At 50.5% G+C, this 20,937-nt stretch overlaps 1 protein-coding gene across 1 annotated transcript in view; it reads right to left on the reverse strand.

The window, feature by feature from the left end:
- Positions 1-20,937, reverse strand: part of LOC119976479 (nuclear factor 7, brain-like) — a 106,771-nt gene that overhangs the window by 59,474 nt on the left and 26,360 nt on the right. The window contains exons 6-8 of the mRNA XM_038817016.1: positions 14,215-14,762; positions 9,680-9,757; positions 1,469-1,472 (exon numbers count right to left, since the gene is read on the reverse strand). Of these exons, the coding sequence (XP_038672944.1) occupies positions 1,469-1,472; positions 9,680-9,757; positions 14,215-14,762 (630 nt within the window). The remainder of the gene's footprint in view (positions 1-1,468; positions 1,473-9,679; positions 9,758-14,214; positions 14,763-20,937) is intronic.

A 20,937-nucleotide genomic window follows, 5' to 3' on the forward strand; every position in this document is an offset into this window, starting at 1 on the left:
TGGACGGCTACGTGGAATTGGGGAGCTTGTGATTTGCAGGGGGTGAGTGGATATCTTGGGAGGAAAGGTTAATCGAGGCGGCATCTTGGCACAGTGGTTAGCACTGCTGCCTCACAGCACCAGGGACCTGGTATCCATTCCAGCCTTTGGTGACTGTGTGGAGTTTGCACGTTCTCCCCGTGTCGGCGGGGGTTTCCTCCAAGTGCTCCGGTTTCCCGCCACAGTTCAAAGATGTGCAGGTTAGGTGGATTTGCCATGTTCAGCATCTGATGATGTGCAGGTTAGGTGGGGTTACAGGGATGGGGCAGGGCAGTGGGCTGAGGTAAGCTGCTCTTTCGGAGGTTCGGTGCAAACTCACTGGGCCAAATGGCCTCCTTCTGCACTGTCGGGATTCTGTGGAGGTTTGACCTGTATCCACTGAAGATTAGAAGACTGAGAGGAGAACCTATTGAATAATATAAGATCCTGAGGGGACATGATGAGGAGGATGGTGAAAAGATGTTCACACTCAGGGGAGCGACTTGCACTCGGGTCACAGTTTAAAAATAAGGGGTCTTCCATTTAGGACTGAGACGAGGAGAAACATTTTCTCAGAGGGTCGCTCGTCTTTGAAACTCTCTTCCCCAGAGAGCTGTGGAAGCAGAATCATTGAATATCTTAAAGACAGAAATAGACAGACGAGGGAGTAAAAGGATAATCGGACACAGACAGGAATGTGGAGTTAAGTCCACAATCAGATCAGTCACAATCTCATCGAATGACAGAACAGGTTTGTGGGGCTGAATGGCCGACTACTGATTTGTATGTTTTTATGTTCCTCATCTCAGTCCTAAATGACTTTCCCCTTATCCTGAGGCTGTTTCCCAATGATTGAAATTCCCAGCCCAGAATCCTGTATGTTTCAGTGGGATCATCTCTCATTCTCCTAAACTCCAGAGAGTTTTGGCCCAATTTACTCAGCCTATTATCACAGGACAACCGTCTCAGAGCAGGAACCAACTGACTGAACCTTCACTGTGCTGACTGATCAATCGCTGAGAGCAAAATGTTTCTTTCCTCTCTTCTTTCTGAAACATTTTTCATTATTATTTACATTCAAATCCAAGAATCAAATAAAAGTCACCATTTCATTTATTTCTCATTTTAAGTTAGTCGGAATAATATTTACGTTCTTATCTGTTATTCAGTAGATGTGGTCACTTGAGGAGTTTCTGGGTTAAATAAGAGAACAAGAAAAGATCTCAGTCCCGGGTTTGAGAAGGTCTCTGACACGTCTCCATTCTCCATACTGGGTGCATCCTTTAAATGCTCCCAGAGACAGACTGCCTTCTGCTGGGATTGGCTGATAGTCTTCTTCACTAATTATGTAAATATTAAATATTTAATAACAGAAAATAAAACAATCACTTCAATCTGTTACTTTATAATGTTGCTCAGTTATGTTTGGAGAACGTGCCGTCAGATGTACTCTCCTGAAATAAACAAAAACACAAATGTTAACACACAGTAAACTGATGGCCGTCCACAAATAGAGTAAAAAATCCTCGACTTTCCATTGTGAAAGAAGACGAGAGTCAATAGTAAAATGTTCAGCAAATTGCTGATCTCAGCTGCCAAGAAGCTGAAGGGAAAGTTTTGGGACTTGGACAGGAGTGGGTGTGAATTAATGGAAGGAAGCGATTGGAAATCTAATTAGAAAAGGTGGGTAAATAATACAGGAATAATAGAGTAAAGGTTCAGTGAAGTGGATGGGCTGGTGCTCAATACTGAGGGTGAATCACTGGAGAACTGTGACAGGGATTTTTACCGACAGGCACAGGGTCAGCAAGACACAGAAATAAGTGCTGGGGAAACCCAAACACAGAAAATAATAGAGGATGTACTGACGCCAGGAAGAACACTTGTAAAGACAGCAAGAGAGGCACAACAATGTGAAACCACAGGAACAGGAGGAGGCCATTCAGCCCCTCGAGCCTGTCCCATAACTCCATTAAATCAAGAGACCCAGCTGTGGAGAAGGTGATAGTTCAGAACCCAGAGAACGTGGTTAGGATAAAGGTGGAGTTGGGAAGGTGCAGGGAGATTCTGGCTGTGGGTAGTGATTGAAGATAAATGACAAAAGGTACTAAGGTCCTGTACAGCTGAAGGAGTAAATGACAAAGGAAGAAATGTTGGGAATTATTCTGGAAATGAGACCCAGACCTCGCAGGAGTGAAATGAGGAAATATTTCAAGTTAAAGAGGGTGGTAGAAGTCTACAACTCCCTTCCCCAGATGGCAACTGATGCTGGATCAAACTGAGTTTCAAATCCGAGATAGAGAGATGTTTGTCAAGCAAAGGTTAATGGGAAAGGCGAGTATCTGGAGTTAGATCGTAGCTCAGCCAATGTCTCACTGAAAGACAGAACAGGTTTGAGGGTTAAATACCTCCCGCTGCTGTTCTTTCAGGAGAAATTTGTATTTTGATGTTTGTAGGAATATTTAGGGAAAGTTTCAGAAATTAAACTAATCTCAGAAGTTTATTTAAATTCGAAAGAATCATAAGAATAACATTGCAGCTAAGTGGCAAATAATCTAAACAGTAAACACTGAACTAATAAATAACGATAATGAGACACATCATTTCCCACCGTCAGGATGACCAGTGAAGATAGTCTGTCCTCTCCCACAGTCGATCACTGGTGAATTTTAAAAGCTAGAACTTCAAGAAGCTCCGTTAACAGCTCACCACTGACGTGAACACGGTTAACAGGGTCCTGAGTGTTCTCCTTGTGTCGACATTGCTGTTGGCATCGCAACTGCACATCTAAATACTTTTTCAATGTTATGAGGGTCTCTGCCTCCACCATGTTTTCAGGGAGTGAGTTCCAGACTCGCACCATCGTCTGGGTGGAAAGGTTTTCCTCACATCTCCTTTGAACCTGCGTGGCAAAACTTGGTTCCAACTCCATCTACAAGTTTGCTGATACGACCATAGTGGGCCGGATCTCGAATAACGACGAGTCCGGATACAGGAGGGAGATAGAGAACCTAGTGGAGTGGTGTAATGACAACAATCTCTCCCTCAATGCCAGCAAAACTAAAGAGCTGGTCATCGACTTCACAAAGCAAAGTACTGTACACACCCCTGTCAGCATCAACAGAGCCGAGGTGGAGATGGTGAGCAGTTTCAAATTCCTAGGGGTGCACATCACCAAAAATCTGTCCTGGTCCACTCACGTCGACGCTATCACCAAGAAAGCACAACAGCGCCTATACTTCCTCAGGAAACTAAGGAAATTCGGCATGTCCACATTAACCCTTACCAACTTTTACAGATGCACTTTAGAAAGCATCCTATCGGGCTGCATCACAGCCTGGTATGGCAACTCCTCAGCCCAGGACCGCAAGGAACTTCAGAGAGTCGTGAATACCGCCCAGTCCATCACACGAACCTGCCTCCCATCCATGGAATCCATCTACACCTCCCGCTGCCGGGGGAAAGCGGGCAGCATAATCAAGGATCCCTCCCACCCGGCTTACTCACTTTTCCAACTTCTTCCATTGGGCAGGAGATGCAGGTCTGAGAACATGCACGAACAGACTCAAAAACAGCTTCTTCCCCACTGTCACCGGACTCCTAAATGACCCTCTTATTGACTGACCTCATTAACACTACACCCTGTATGCTTGAACCGATGCCAATGCTTATGTAGTTACATTGTATATCTTGTGTTGCCCTATTATGTATTCTCATGTATTTTCTTGAATTTTGTTTAATTACCTTTTCTTCCATGTACTGAATGATTTGTTGAGCTGCTTGCAGAAAAATACTTTTCACTGTACCTCGGTACACGTGACAATAAACAAATCCAATTCAATCCAAAACCTTCTGCCAATTACCTTAAAGCTATGCCCCCTGGTCATTGATCCCTCAACCAAGGGAAAAGTTATTTCCTGTCCACCACCCATCCCCTTCATAATTTTATACATTTCAATTATGGTCCCCCTCAGTCCCCTCTATTCCAAGGAAAACAACCCCAGTCTATCCAATCTCTCTTCGTAGCTACGGTACACAGCACGGTAGCATTGTAGGGCAGCACGGTAGCATTGTAGGGCAGCACGGTGGCATTGTAGGGCAGCACGGTGGCATTGTAGGGCAGCACGGTAGCATTGTAGGGCAGCACGGTAGCATTGTAGGGCAGCACGGTAGCATCGTGGATAGCACAATGGCTTAACAGCTCCAGGGTCCCAGGTTCGATTCCGGCTTGGGTCACTGTCTGTGCAGAGTCTGCACATTCTCCCCGTGTGTGCGTGGGTTTCCTCTGGGTGCTCCGGTTTCCTCCCACAGTCCAAAGATGTGCAGATTAGGTGGATTGGCCATGATAAATTGCCCTTAGTGTCCAAAATTGCCCTTCATGTTGGGTGGGGTTACTGGGATAGGGTGGAGGTGTTGAACTTGGGTCGGGTGCTCTTTCCACGAGCCGGTGCAGACACGATGGGCCGAATGGCCTCCTTCTGCACTGTAAATTCTATGATCTCCAGCCCAGGCAACAGGCTGGTAAATCCCCTCTGCACCCTTCCAATGCGATCACATCCCTTCTGCAATGTGGATTCCAGAACTGCATACAATACTCTAACTGTGGCCTAATCAATGTTTTATACAGTTCCAGCATCGCCTCCCTGCCTATTAAACTCTAAACTTCGCCTGATAAAGGGAAATATACCACATGCCTTGTTAACCACTGTATCCACCTGCCCTCCTACCTTAAGAAACCGGTGTACATGCACACCAAGGGCCCTCTGATCCTCAGTACTTCCCAGGGTCCTGCCATTTATCCTGTATTCCGTTGCCTTGTTTGTCCTGCCCAAGTGCATCACCTCACACTTATCCGGATTGAACTCCATTTGCCACTGTCAGCCCATCTGACCAGTCCATCTATATCCTCCTGTAATCTAAGTCTATCCTTCTCACTAATTACTGCCCCACTAATTTCCGTATCATCCGCAAACTTACTGATCAACCCGCCTGCATTCAAGTCTAAATCTATGTGTAAACCACAAACAGCAACGGCCCCAACACTGATCCCTTCGGACCCTCCTGGCTTCCAGTCAGGAAAATACCCCTCGCCCATCATCCTCTGCTTCCTGCCACTCAGCCAATTCTGGATTAAATTTGCCAAATGTCCTTGGATCCCATGGGTTCTTACACAATAAACGGTAGAACTCTTGTGAGTACTGACAGGCAGAGAGATCCGGGCGTGCATGCGCATCGATCACTGAAAGTGTCAACGCACGTGGATAAAGTGGTGAAGAAGGCATACGGCATGCTGGCCTTCATCGGTCGTGGTTTCAATATAAAAATTGGCAAGTCATGTTGCAGCTGTACAGGACCTTAGTTAGGCCTCACTTGGAATATTGTGGACAATTCTGGTCGCCACACTACCAGAAGGATGTGGATGCTTTGGAGACAGTACAGAAGCAGTTTACAGGGATGTTGCCTGGTTTCCAACTCCATCTACAAGTTTGCTGACGAAACGACCATAGTGGGCCGGATCTCGAATAACGACAAGTCAGAATACAGGAGGGAGATAGAGAACCTAGTGGAGTGGTGCAGCGACAACAATCTCTCCCTTAATCCCAGCAAAACTAAAGAGCTGGTCATTGACTTCAAGATGTACACATCCGTCAGCATCAACGGGGCCGAGGGAGAGATAGTTAGCAGTTTCAAATTCCTTGGGGGTGCACATCTCCAAAAATGTGTCCTGGTCCACCCAAGTCGACGCTACCACCAAGAAAGCACAACAGCACCTATACTTCCGCAGGACACTAAGGAAATTCGGCATGTCCACATTAAACCTTACCAACTTTTGCAGATGCATCATAGAAAGCATCCTATCTGGCTGCATCACAGCCTGGTATGGCAACTGCTTGGCCCAGGACAGCAAGAAACTTCAGAGAGTCGTGAACACCGCCCAGTCCATCACACAAAACTGCCTCCCATCCACTGACTCCATTTACAACTCCCTCTGCCTGGCGAAAGCTGGCAGCATAATCAAAGACCCCCTCCGACCCGGCTTACTCACTCTTCCAACTTCTTCCATTGGGCAGGAGATACAGAAGTCTGAGAACAAGCACAAACAGACTCAACAACAGCTTCTTCCCCACTGTCACCAGACTCCCAAATGACCCTCTTATGGATTGACCTCATTAACACTACACCCTCTATGCTTCATCTGATGCCAGTGCTTATGTAGTTACATTGTATACCTTGTGTTGCCCTATTATGTATTTTCTTTAATTTCCTTTTCTTCCCATGTACTTAATCATCTGTTGAGCTGCTCTCAGAAAAATACTTTTCACTGTACCTCGGTACACGTGACAACAAACAAATCCAATCCATGGAGGGCATTAGCTAGAGGAGAGGTTAGATAAACTCGGTCTGCTCTCACTGGAACGACGGAGTTGAAATGCGATCTGATAGAGGTCTACAAGATTATGAGTGGCATGGACAGACTGGACAGTCAGATGCTCTTTCCCAGGGTAGGAGAGTCAAGTATTCAGGGACATGGTTTTAAAGTGTGTGGGGAAAAGTTAGAACAAATGTCCGAGGCAAGACTTTTTACACGGAGGGTGGTAAATATGTGGAATGAGCTGCCTAGGGAGCGGGTACGATAGGGCATTTAAGAAACATCTAGACAAATATATGAAAGGGTGGGAATGGAAGGATACGGACTCCCTAAGTGCAGACGGTTTTAGTTTAGGCAGGTACCATGGTCGGCGCAGCTTTGGAGGGCCGAAGGGCCTGTTCCTCTGCTGTATTGTTCTTTATTCTTACCTTCGGGATCAGTCTCCCATCTGGAATCTTATCAAAGTCCTCGCTGAAGTCCAAGTAGATTACGTCAGATGTATTGCCCTCTTTGAAAAATTCAATAGTTGGTCAGACATGACCTCCCCTTAACAAAACCCATGCTGACTTTCTTGATTAATTCCTACCTCTCCAAATACAGATTAATTCTGTCTCTCAGAATTACCTCCAAGATGTCAGACTGGCTGGTCTGTAGTTTCCTGGTTTATCCATTCCTCCCTTGGTGAATAATGGGACCACATTGACTATCCTCCAGTCCTCTGGCACCTCTCCTGTTGTTAGAGCAGAATTGAAAATTATCGGCAGCACCCCTATTTCCTCCCTTGCCTCATTCAAAAGTCTGGGATACATTTCATCTGGCTCCGGATATTTGCCAATTTATAAGTCTGCCAGACCACTCAGAATCTATGTCAACTTCTTTTTATCACAGTCTTTCTCCCTGATTTCTGTACCCGCACCGTACCTCTCACTCGCGAACACTGACACAAAGTATTAATTTAGAACCCTACCTATGTCCTCCCGCTCCACACACAAATAACCATTCTGGTCCTTAATGGGCCCTATGCTTTCCCTAGTTATCCTTTTACCCTTAATGGATTGTAAAGCAACCAAGGATTTTCCTTTATTTTACCTGCCACTATCCTTTCATATTCTCTCACCTATAAAGTTCCCACTGGCACATTCTACATGTCTTGAGGGCTTCTGCTGTTCTGAGCCCTCGCTATCTACCATAAGCCTCCCTTTTACTTTTTACCCAAAGCCGTACATCCCTCGAAATCCAGGGTTCACTGGATTTGTCAATCTGGTACAATTATTCACTGGATTTGTTGGTTCCACCCTTTTTCTTTATTGGAACATGTTGGCCCTGCACTCTCCCCATTTCCTTCTTGAATGTGTCCCACTGTTCAGTCACAGATTAATCTAAACTTGTCCAGTCCAAGTCCACTCTGAACAAATCATTTCCGATCTTATCAAAGTCGGCCTGCCCCCAGTTTAGAACTTTGATTTCAAAATAATTTCCTACCTGCTCTTTCAAACATGTCCTGGCACCTTCAATTACATGGACACTAAGGTCCCTCTGTTCCTAAACCTCCTTTACAGTTTCTCCCTTTTGTTAGGCTGTCTCTCTATATTCTTCTTACCCAAATAAATCACTTCGCACTTCTTTGAATTGAACTTAATTTGCCACTTGTCTGCCCAATCCAATATGTCAATGTTCCTTTTGAAGTTCAAGATTATCCTCATAACAGTCGGCAATGATTCAAATCTTTGTGTCATCTCTAAATTATGAAATCAAGCCCGAGACACTAGTGCCTCAATCATTAACATATATATCAGAAATAGCAAGGGTCCCAACACAGACCCCTGGAGAGCGCCATGGTAGCACAGTGAGTAGCACTGTTGCTTCACAGCTCCAGGGTCCCAGGTTCGATTCCCGGCTTGGGTCACTGTGTGGAGTCTGCACGTTCTCCCCGTGTCTACATGGGATTCCTCCGGGTGCTCCGGTTTTCTCTCACAAGTCCCAAAAAATATGCTGTTAAGTAATTTGGACATTCTGAATTCTCCCTCCGTGTACCCCAACAGGCACTGAAATGCGGCGACTAGGGGCGTTTGTGCCGGGGAGGCGGGGTGCTCTTTATGAACTCCATGCTTTCTCTTTAAGTCCATAACAGTGCACTTGACAGCAAGACAGTGAATCACTATTAAGAGTGGGGATCCTGGCTAAATGTTCCCATTCTTAAACTAGGGATACTGAGGCTAACTTTAGTACATCAGCTCAGGACAAATCAAACTTATATTTTTGGAGTTCCAATCAGTCTGTTTCATGTCACAGACATGGAGTCTTTAGTGGAGGTGGAACAAGAAACAGCAGCAAAGAATTTGAATCCACTTTCTCAGACTAATTCTGTCCATTGTATTTCTTCATTTCTTTTAAAAGAGAATTTTTCCTCAAACTCCATGAGTGTAAAAGACACTGAATCGTTCTGACACAACATTCTGTACAGTTCAGGGCAGTGAAAACTCCTAAAGAATGTGTTCTTTATGATTCAGGTGTTGTGAGAAAGACATTCCCCCTTCCCCACACAGCCTCAATGAAAAGGAAGCCCCTCTTACCTGGGCCTGTTACCGGGTGGACAATTCCTCCTTCTCCCAGTATCAGCTCCCAATCTGATCTCCCACGATCACGTGCCAACGCACGTGGATAAAGTGGTGAAGAAGGCATGCGGCATGCTGGCCTTCATCGGTCGGGGTTTCAATATAAAAATTGGCAAGTCATGTTGCAGCTGTACAGGACCTTAGTTAGGCCTCATTTGGAATATTATGTCCAATTCTGATCGCCACACTACCAGAAGGATGTGGATGCTTTGGAGAGGGTACAGAAGCGGTTTACAAGGATGTTGCCTGGTATGGAGGGCATTAGCTATGAGGAGAGGTTAGATTAACTCGGTCTGCTCTCACTGGAATGACGGAGGTTGAGAGGCGGCCTGATAGATGTCTACAAGGTTATGAGTGGCATGGTCAGAGTGGATAGTCAGATGCTCTTTTCTCAGGTAGGAGAGACAAGTACTCGGGGAAATAGGTTTTAAAGTGTACGGAGAAAAGTTTACACAGAGGGTGGTTAGTACATGGAATGCGCTGCCTGGGGAGGTGGTGGGGGCAGGTACGATAGTGGCATTTAAGGGACATCTAGACAAATTATATGAAAGGGTGGGAATGGAAGGATACGGACTCCCTAAGTGCAGACGGTTTTAGTTTAGGCAGGTACCAAGGTCGGCGTGGCCTTGGAGGGCCGAAGGGCCTGTTCCTGTGTTGTATTGTTCTTCGGTCTTACCTTCGTTATCAGTCTCCCATCTGGAATCTTATCAAAGTCCTCGCTGAAGTCCAAGTCTATTACATCAGATGTATTGCCCTTTTTGAAAAATTCAATCAAGTTGGTCAGGCATGACCTCCCCTTAACAAAACCATGCTGACTTTCTTGATTAATTCCCACCTCTCCAAATACAGATTCATTCTGTCTCTCAGAATTACCCCCAATATGTTAGACTGGCTGGTCTGTAGTTTCCTGGTTGATCCATTCCTCCCTTGGTGAATAATGGGACCACATTGACTGTCCTCCAGTCCTCTGGCACCTCTCCTGTTGCCAGAGCAGAATTGAAAATTATTGCCAGCGCCCATATTTTCTCCCTTGCCTCATTCAAAAGTCTGGGATACTTTTCATCTGGCTCCGGATATTTGCCGATTTATAAGTCTGCCAAACCACTCAGAATCAATGTTAACTTCTTTTAATCACAGTCGTTCTCCCTGATTTCTGTACCCACACCGTCACTTTCACTAGCAAGCACTGACACAAAGTTTTCATTTAGAACCCTACCTATATCCTCCCGCTCCACACACAAATTACCATTCTGGGCCTTAATTCTTTCCCTAGTTACCCTTTTACCCTTAAATGGACTTGTAAAGCAACTCAGGATTTTCCTTTATTTTACCTGCCACTATCCATTCATGTTCTTTCACCTATAAAGATCCTTTTTGCACATTCTGTACACCTTGAGGGTGTCTGCTGTTCTGAGCTCTCGCTATCTGTCATAAGCCTCCATATTTCTTTTTACCCAAGGCCGCTCCAAATACAGATTAGTTCTATATCCCTCGAGATCCAGGGTTTACCCTTTTTCTTTGTTGGAACATGTTGGCCCTGCACTCTCCCTATTTCCTTCTTGAATATGTTCCACTGTTCAGTCACAGATTAATCCAAACGTCTCCAGTCCAAGTCCGCTCTGAACAAATCATTTCTGATCTTATTAAAGTCGGCCTGCCCCCAGTTTAGAACTTTGATTTCAAGATACTTTCTTAACTGCTCTTTCAAACATGTCCTGGCAGCTTCAATCACTTACTTATATGAACACCAAGGTCCCTCTGTTCCTAAACTTTCTTTATAGTTTATCCCTTTATTTTAGACTGTCTCTCTGAATTCATGGGTTTCCTCTGGTTGCTCCGGTTTTCTCCCACAGTCCAAAGATGTGCAGGTCAGATGGATTGGTAATGCTAAATTGCCCTTTGTGTCCAAAAAAGGACAGGTGGGATAGGATGGAGGTGTGGGGATAGCATGGAGGTATGGCCTTAGGTCGGGTGGTCTTTCCAAGGGCCGGTGCAGACTCAATGGGCCGAATGGCCTCCTTCTGCACTGTAAATTCTATTATGATTCTATGATGATTCTTAACAAAATGATTTACTTCACACTTCTCTGAATTGAACTTAATTTGCCACTTGTCTGCCCAATCAAATATATCAATGTTCCTTTTAAAGTTCAAGGCTATTCTCATCACAGTCGGCAACGATTCAAATCTTTGTGTCATCTCTAAATTATGAAATTAAGCCCTGGACACCAGTGTCTCGGTCATTAACAGACATCTCAGAAAGGCAAGGGTCCCAATACAGACCCCTGGAGAACTCCACTAAAAGCCTTCCTCCAAACTTCAAAAAGCCATTGATCACAACTCTCTGCTTTCCCTGTCATCTAGGAATATTTGAACTTTAAAAGAAGTAAAGAGATTTCCCCTTCTACGCTATGGGACACACTGAAACTAATCGTTACAGAGTGAGGCACAGGGAGGCGGAAGTTGGCGGACACCATCTGAGAGGTGGACCGCCAAAACTCGATCAATCAGACACCAGAACTGCTGGCAAGGAGGAAGATGGGAGTTTGGGTTTCTGTGCACAGAGAGGGCGGTGCGCTGGCTGCAACATTCATGCTGGGGGCGGGAGGGGTGCTCTTTATGAACAGGGCACTTGACAGCAAGACACTGAATCACTATTAGGAGTGATGTGGAGATGCCGGCGTTGGACTGGGGTGAGCACAGTAAGAAGTCTTACAACACCAGGTTAAAGTCCAACAGGTTTGTTTCAAACACGAGCTTTCGGAGCACGGCTCCTTCTTCAGGTGAATGGAAAGGCTTGTTCCAGAAATGTTTATATAGACACAGTCAGAGATGCCCCGGAATGCGAGCACCTGCAGGCAATCAAATCATCAAAGATGCAGAGAGAGAGGTAACTCCAGGTTAAAGAGGTGTGAATTGTCCCAAGCCAGTTCAGTCGGTAGGCCTCTGCAAGTCCAGGCTTGTTGGTGGGGGCCGAATGTAATGCGACATGAATCCCAGATCCAACCGGGACCAATCCACCTCCGTATTACCCGGAAACCCGCCTCTCTCAATCCTGGTGTTGAGGACGAGCGACCAATCCGCTTCTCCAAACCAGTAAACCCGCCTAATTTGCTGACTGACTGGAATCTTAACCAATCAGCATTCCTACTGCTCGGAAACCCGCGTCTCTGACTTTGAGTGACGCGACCTCTGCCCAATCCGCTTCCCTATTCTCCGGAGACCCGCCCCCACACAGTGACAGACGCAAACAACATGTTGAGTTTCTGCTTCTCGGATGTAATGATGAACTGTGTAAACTTTGAGAAAAACAAGTTTTCTCAGATTGTTTTGTCTTGTTTAAAGAATAATTTTACAAATGTAACCATGTACCGTCCAATGTAAATTATAATTCTATATAAGAACCACAATATGAACAGGTTCCATTCACAGAGAACATGAATAATGTTTTAACAAAACAGGTCATTACATACTAGTGATTTCAGGATTATTTATCTGATGTGGACAGTGATGAGACAGAGCAGACAAACCAGAGATAAATGATAACTGAGACTCCACTAACATTCTAGTGCAGCCACTGAACTGCTTTTCATCTGGTTAAACATTATCTGTTAATGTCTCACAAACCCCATCAATTCACACATCATGTTCAATACAGACAGACTGTCAGATCCGTGTTCACAGCAGTGTCACATCATTTACATCTTTAAACTGTCTCAAGGCAGCTTCTTGTTTTAATGTAAAATAAAAACTCCCAGAAACACGATTTTCTTTTATTCCAATTTTATTACAGATTCCCCACTGGGACATGACATTCTGGACAATATTTACAGACCTGTACAAACCCAGTCCAGTTTGTCAGTATTATTTAATCACACAAGGAAGCTGCATTATTGAAACACGGTGAGAGTTTGAAGTGAGTCAAACTGACAGATTTATCACGATTACAAGAAACAAACCAACTGGAGATTAATATAAACAGAGAATGATGGAAATACTCAGCAGGCCGGGCAGCTGGATAGCGGCACTTACTCACTGCCTGAGCCCAAACTGAAGACAGTGAGTATCACAGCAGCAGCTGGTCTCCCACCTCCCCTCCCCTCCTACTGAAAGTCAATGTGAGACTCACCACTGAAAACCATGACAGTGAAATGTCCATCACCGTGAAGAAGGGAGAGGATTCGGGAGGTTTGGGGTGGAAATATTGACAGCTGCTCAATGCAGAACCAACACTAACTCCTCGGAATTTAGACAAAGTGCAACAGTTAAGATTGTTTCATTTCATTTCCTCTCTTGTGTTTCTCTATCATTCTCTCCCACTGTCTGGAAAATTATTTTTGAACCCCCTGGAAAGACTCCCCGACCCCAGTTTGAGAATCACTGAACTGATTCATCTCAAACACGGTGATCTATCGCCACCTTCCGCCTGTGGAGCAACATTACAGGCAGGAAGGACACCGGCTTCCTGCAGTTCACAGCTCATTCGACCCAGTAAGTTCCTCTCTACAATTGAGCTTCTATTTGTTTCTTCTCTCTCCATCCTTCTTTCCCCCAGCCCTACAGAGGTACTTGCTGATCTTTCAGTTCCCAGTTCCCATACAGGGTTTATACCCGGAATGTTAACCTGGTTTCTCTCTCCACACCTTTAAACACTTCAGGCTGTCGAATGTTTTGTTCATTTCCAACCCCTGGTTTGTGAGTGTTTCTGATTCTCCTGCCTGTTCCCTATTGATTTTGGTTCTTTTCATTTTGAATTTTCCTTCGTACTTCCCTGGGTATTATTGAATTTTCCTGCTCTTGGATTTTCTCCTTTGTCATTTCCTTGCCATTGGTGATCAATCTCACCCTAGTTCCACTTCCCTGCCCCTCTTAACGTTCAATTTCCCACCTGGAGTCCCGGAGACCCTTAGTTTATTTCGGTCTGTGTTTTAATTCTCCACCGTCCCTGCGCTTTCATTATTCTCCATCATCTTGGGGATTTTAATCAATTTTCCAGGAGTCACTGGAAAAGTTACCGCGTGTTTGTTGCTCCTCACCGAGTAAGGAAACAAAAAACAAAATGACCAAAACATTATTGTCACTCAGCTGTAATCACCCTGAGCTCAGGAACCATTTGAACCATCCGCACCTCCTGTGACTGAGACCCACACCCAGCAGTTTACAGCTGGCAGGAGGAAGGGAGATGGTGTGAAATTATGGGATGGATCTGTTAGTGATCTTTAATCCCGCAGATTGTCAGCGGGGCCGAGTCTTTCCCGTCGTTATTCCATCCCGGGTTGAAGATGGGAAAGATTCTCTCAGTGAAAGTGAGGGTGAAAGTGTGGAGATGGGACATGTTGTCCGCATTGTAAAATGACACCTGTCCCCCCTCATAGTCCAGGAAAACCCCGATCTTCCCAGGATTCACACTCAGGGTGAGGGGGGTCAGTGAGGGGGAGGTGCCGGCAAAATAACCAGATTCGGGAATCAGCCACAAAATCCAGAATCCAGACTCAGGGCTCGGGGAGATTACCCCTTTCCTGTTCACAGACTCTCGGGCCAGTCCCAGCCACCACCAAGTCTTCCCCCTCACCCCCACCTCCCAGTAATGTCTCCCTGATGTGAATCCCTCTGATCCCAGGACACATTCCCAGGGATCAAACCTCTCCGGGGTGTCAGGGAGCCGCTGCTGTTTGTCTCTGAGTCTCACACTGGTCCGGTCCTCAGACAGGATGAGCCAGGGATTCGCTGTGTTCAGATCCAGAGTCAGAGAGGCTGGAGCTGGGGGAAAGTTAAAATAACACAGTCAGTGATTTGGAGAGGGAGGGGGAGGGAAGAGAGAGGGAGGGGTAGAGAGGGGCAAACGGGGTAGGTGAGGGAGAGGATAGTGAGGGAGGGGGAGGGGTCAGAGGAGATAAATCAGAGCAGCAGAGCCAGGGAGTGGGTGAAGGGAGAGAGCAGGAAAGGAGAGAGGGAGTGTGAGAATGGAGTGAAAGTGAGGCAGAAGTGGGTGACGGAAAGCTGGAGGGTTTGAGAGTGTGGAAGCCGGATTACAGAGAGATTGGGAGAGGGTTGAGGAATAGAGGGTGTGGCAGGGAGAACAGGAAGTGACAGGGAGTGTAGGAGGGTGTGAGAGACTGAGGTGGAGGAGTAGAGACAGCAGGTTAGCAGGGAGAGTGTGAGGGTGAGAGAGACAGTGCAGAGGAATAAATGCAAAAATTGGAGAGTGTGAAAAAGAGAGAGGGGATGTTGGCAACAGTAGGAAGGTGGGAGGGAAATGGGAGGGTAAGAGAGAGAGTGGGGGAGAAAATGTACAAGATGGGATGAGAAAGAAAGTTTAGGAGGTCGGGTCGGAGGATGACACTGACTTCCCGTCACAGCGTCTCCAACACCCTCCACCATCCCAGAGACACTCACCTCGGTTGGCCATGTTAGTGAAGAGGCTCCTGGGACTCTCTCTGGTGCTCAGCACACAGCTGACCCGGTACAGCAGGTGGAGGTCGGAGCCCCCGAGGGGGAGGACGGTCGGAGGGCCGACCCCAGGGACTAGCTGCCGTCCAGTCGGGTCTGGGGCTTCTGGAACAGACAGTCCCATCGATAGTGGAGATGCAGTCACAGAGCCAGGGACTACATGAGGGGATGTCGGTGAGCATCCAACACCTGCAGGCGCAGGTGGAGGAGTCCAACCGCGTGCAGGAGCAGGAGGTGGTGCTGACCATGCCTGTCACCCCGGCCAGCACTCCATGGGTGGCGTCCGCAGTGGAGGCATTGGGGCGATGGTTTGGACTATGGATCGGCGATGCCCAAGTCCTGGGGCATTCTGTGCAGGCGCTGGCCGAGGCCCAGGACAGGGTTTGCTGCCTCACAGATGACCATGTCCCAGAGCCACCCAGAGGGAGATGGTCCACTCCCTGTGCTCCCTGGCCTCCAGCATGCAGACCCTGGTCGAGACCAGAGCGGGTCTCCAGGACTGGCAGTGCCAGGTGGCGGGGGAGCCTCAGGGGGTAGCTCCGCTCGCACCCCAGTCCCATGGAGAAGCCCAGGGGCCATTGGGCACACCGAGGGAGGAGGAGCTGATGAGGCCCATGTCGGTGACTCCCGCAGGGGAGGTGCCGGATCACAATAGCACCTCGGACTCCCCCCTCCTGTCCCTGGTGTATCTGGTGGGCAGCGGGCAGAACATGGCGGCACCACGCCACCTGGGACACCTGAGCAGGGGCCGGGCCCATCCAGGCCCGGTTTCTCCAGAAGACGCCGGCCAACAGGGACCCAGGTCGAAGGGCAGGAGTCACAACAGGCCGCCTCCACTCCTGCTGTACCCTCTGGGGACCCACCTAGACATAGTGTTAGGGCCCGCAAGGCCAGAAAAGTAGACACCAGTTAAGTTGGCACGGGTGCAGGGCACAGTTTAGTTAGAGGGTTGAGGGAATAAACCTGTATATATTTGTTCACAATAAACACCTGTTACCACTGTTACAACCTGCCTCGGTGCTCCGTCTGATGGGTGTGTGGGGTGGGCTAGCCTGGGCTGGCCGGGGGTGGGGGGTGGAGGAATGGGTGAATGTTGGGGGGATCTGGGGTATGGTGTGAACCCTGTGGGTGGCCCGTGATCCCCACCCTCCTCACCTCACCCTGACCGCTCCGACCACCGCCACCCCAGGGATTCGATGGGACCGTGTGTAGGAATGACCAGCTCACAGGCAGGGATCACCCAGGTGGACGGTGGAAAGTGTTACCGTGGGCAGGAGTCAGACATTGTCATACGATGCAGAGCAGCAGAGCTCATCGCAGAGCGGGTTGTCATCATCCTCCATCCCAGGGTCCCCACCCCGCGGTGCAGCAGGTATGTGTCACGGAGGGGGCTGCAGGTGGGGGGTATGGGGGGGGGGGGGGAGGTGGGAAGTGAGGGGGTTGGCTGTTGGGATGCAGTGTCCGTGCCCCTGGACAGTTCCCCTCCCCCCCAACTTGTTGGCTGTCAGCGGGTCCCGTGCTCGTAGGCCCTGGTGCACACGTCATGCTGCCTCCCACACCTGCCTGGGCTCCATGTCCTGGCCGCCCTCACCCTGCCCCGCTTCCTCCTCACCTGATGAGGCCTGGCGTTCCTCTTCCTCCTCCAACACATCTCCCCTCTGCTGTGCGATATTCTGGTGGATGCAGCAGGCCGACATGGGCGACCCTCTCAGTGTCATACTGGAGGGTCCCTCCACAGCGGTCCAGATACCTGAACCACATCTTCAGGAAGCCAAAGCACCGCCTGGTCACACCGCTGGTCGCTGTGTGCGAGTCATTGAAGCGGGTCTCCGCATCGGTCTGTGGCCTCCGGATAGGAGTCATCAGCCAAGACCACAGCGAACCAGAGGCGTCTTGCTGACTGCCCGGCTACCGGGCACAGACGTGTACGATGCGCAGCTGTTGGTCACAAACCAGCTGCATGTTCATCGAGTCAACCCCTTTCGGTTTGTGTACAGCGGCCTGTTATCCTCAGGTGCCCGTAGGGGGACATGCATCCCGTCGACCACCCCCTGGACCCGGGACATCCCGGTGATGGTGGCGAAGGCCGCTGCCCGGGCATCCTGGTGGGCTCAGTCCACATCGAAGTAGATGTATTGATCCGCCTGGGCATATAGGGCCTCCGTGACGGCATGGATACACCTGTACACCGAGGTCAGTGAGATCCCGGACAGGTCCCCACTCGGCGCGTGCAAGGACTCCGTGGGGTAAAAGTTCAAGGCAACCATCACCTTGGGGGCGGGTGTCATACCTCCACGGAATGCCCGGTCCGGCAGCTCCTCGAATGACAGGCGGTGCCGGTAGACACGAGGCCTCATGTGGTGCCTCCTTGGGACCTCCTCCTCCTCGGCCGGTTGGACAGCCGGCTCTCCAACCTGGGCGGCTGCCCTCTGCCCCTCTGCTGCCCGCTCCGCTGCTGCCTGCTCCGCTGCTGCGCGCTCCGCTGCTGCCCGCTCCGCTGCTGCCTGCTCCGCTGCGGCCTGCCCCTCTGCTGCCTGCTTCGCTGCTGCCTGCTCCGCTGCTGCCCTCTGCCCCTCTGCTCCCTGCTCCGCTGCTGCCTGCCCCTCTGCTGCCCGCTCCGCTGCTGCCCGCTCCGCTGCTGCAGCTTCCTCCTCCTCCTCGAGGAGCTCCCGCTCGTACAGCCGCAGGGCATCCCCCAGGACTGCGGCGACCAGCAGGAAGGCCACCATTGCTGGTTGAATTCCAATATCCAATATGCCATTTGCACTGCGGGATCCACCCCCCCATCTCCCTCCCCCATCCCCTCACCCCTGGCCCTGTCGGTCCCACAGTCCCAGCTCCTCAGCTGAGCTGCTGCCAACAACTGCTGCTCCCAGCTCCTTAAACTAAACACAACTGAACACAAACTGTTGTTCACTGACCCTTGAGCTGACCTGTGACCTCCCATCAGGGTTCAGCCTCCTGCCCTCAGACAGGATCTGAATGTGTCAACCCTCGGGACATTCTGAACCTTAAATGTTACAATCTCCAGTCAACTCAAAGGTCTCTCCCACAGGTGTTCCTCACTTAAACCAACACAAGACAATCTCCAGAAATATATATTTCCTCACCCTCTCCATGTGATTAATATCTTGGGCTGGATTCTCCGATACTGAGGCTAAGTGTTGATGCCGTCGTGAAAACGGTGGAGTTTCATGACGGCATCAACGGGCCTCCAGGTGGAGCTATTCACCGGCCCACAGGGGCTAGCACGGGCGGAACGTGAAGCACCCGGGGAGCGGCCGCCGATACGCCGCGGCTGCTCATAACCATTCTCCCCCTCTCCCCCCCCCCCCCCCCCACACACACACACACACACAGACACAGACACACACACAGACACACACACACACAGACAGCGTCGCAGGCAAGATGGCCGCCAGCAGAGCAGCTCCGCGATTTAGGGACAGCGAGTTGGACCCCCTCCTGGACGCCGTGGATGGGAGGAGGCTGGTGCTGTACCCCGGGCCGGGTCGCAGGCTCCATTGTCCGGTGTGCCTGGGCGGAGGTGGCAGACGCCGTCAGCGCCGTCTGGGTGGTGGCCCGGAGTGCAGACCAGAACAGGAAGAAGCTGCACAACCTCCTCAGGGCAGCCAGGGTGAGTACCCAGCACTGTGCCCCTGGCACCAACCCCCCTACCCCCACACACATGTGACCCACCACCCACACCCCTCAGGGGGTCAGTCGCAAGCCCACCTTGACCCACATGGCTGCACCCACCCATGCCAGCCGCAATGGCCGGGGCGGGCCGGAGGAGAGGGAAGTTGCTGATGCGGAGGTCGGAGGCGCGCCACCAAGTGAGAGCCCCCTACATGTATGCGGCCCTCACCCCACCCCACCTCGCCCCCTACCCCCATCACCCCAACCCCCCTCACCCCACCCCCATCACCCCAACCCTCACTCCAACCCCCCTCACCCCACCACCCGCACCCCAACCCCCCTGACCCCCCTCCCTCACCCCACCCACTCACTACCTGATGCCTCACCCCCGTCCGTCTGTCTGACCATACATGCTGTCTTGTGTCTGGCAGGACCAGCCAGCGATGGTCCCGGTCCAGCCGGTGCCCCCCCCTCCCCCAGCCAGTGCCAGGGCCGGTGCCCCCCGCCCTCAGCCAGTGCCAGGGCCGGTGCCCCCCCAGGGACCTAAGCACCGACGGGGAGGGCAGCCGTAACAACAGCCCTCCGGCCGAAACGAGCCAGGAAACCACAACCCAGGAGACCCCGGACTTCGGGTCCGATGAGGAATTTTCCGTCACTGCAATCTCCCAGACCCTCCACCATCACCTCGTCTGGGCTCTTTAGTGAGGAGGCTTCTGGGACACTTACCGGTGTGAACCACACAGCCGCTCCGGTACAGCAGGTGGAGGGAGGAGCAGCCGAGGGGCCGGACAGTCGGAGGGCAGCCCGGCCCCAGCAACCAGCTGCCACCCAGATGGGTCCCGGGTTCCTGGAATATCCACTCCCACCCATAGATCAGGTGCAGTCAGAGAGCCAGGGACCAGAGAAGGGGATGACGGCCGGCTTCCAGCCCCTGCAGACGCAGTTGGAGGAGTCCAACTGTGTGTAGGAGGAGGGAATGGTGCCAGTCGTGCGTGCTACCCAGGCTGAAACCGCACGGGTGGCGTCTGTGGTGGAGGCACTGGAGGCGAAGGTGTCGGACATGGGTCAGGCTGTGCAAGGCCTGCGGCATTCTGTGCAGGCGGGGGCCATGGCCCAGGACATGGCTGCCCACTGACAGATTGCAGCGGTGCTCCGCAGTGCGGCCCAGTCTCAGCAGGCCATGGCTGAGAGCATCGGCACCATTGCCCAGCTGCTGGCTGGCATCACAGGGATGGCCACTCCCTGAGCTCCATGGCCAGACCCTGGTCGATACCAGAGCGGGCCTCCAGGAATGGCAGCGCACACCCACATCCCATTGAGAAGCCGGGGTCCATCAGGCACCCCGAGGGAGGAGGAGGTGCTGGGGCCCATACACTGCAGGGGAGGTGCCCGTAACACCGCAGCACTTCAGACACCCCCCTCCTGTCCCTGGTGCATCTAGTGGGCAGCAGGCAGAACAGGGCGGCAGTACGCCAGCCGGGACGCCCGAGGAGCAGCCTGGACCACCCAGGAGACGTGCGCCAATGGGGACCATCATCACGGGGCAGGGGTCACAGCAGTCCACCTCCACCCCTGCTGTACCATCTGGGGAACCACTTAGGTGTAGTGATAGGGCCCATAAGACCAGAAACATAGACACCAGTTAAGGTGGCATGGGTGCAGGGCACAGCTTAGTTATAGGGGCTCGGGCACAGACTGTATATACCTCTGCACATTAAACACATGTTATCACCGATGAAAGCTGCCTCTGGTGCTCTGTCCGATGGGTGCGGGGGTGGGGCGGTAAGTGATGTCCACTGTGGGTGAGGGGTGGTGGAAGAGTGTGTCCCAGTGGGTGAACCATACA

Source organism: Scyliorhinus canicula, chromosome 13 (genome assembly GCF_902713615.1).
Source record: "Scyliorhinus canicula chromosome 13, sScyCan1.1, whole genome shotgun sequence".
In the NCBI taxonomy this organism is placed as follows: domain Eukaryota; kingdom Metazoa; phylum Chordata; class Chondrichthyes; order Carcharhiniformes; family Scyliorhinidae; genus Scyliorhinus; species Scyliorhinus canicula.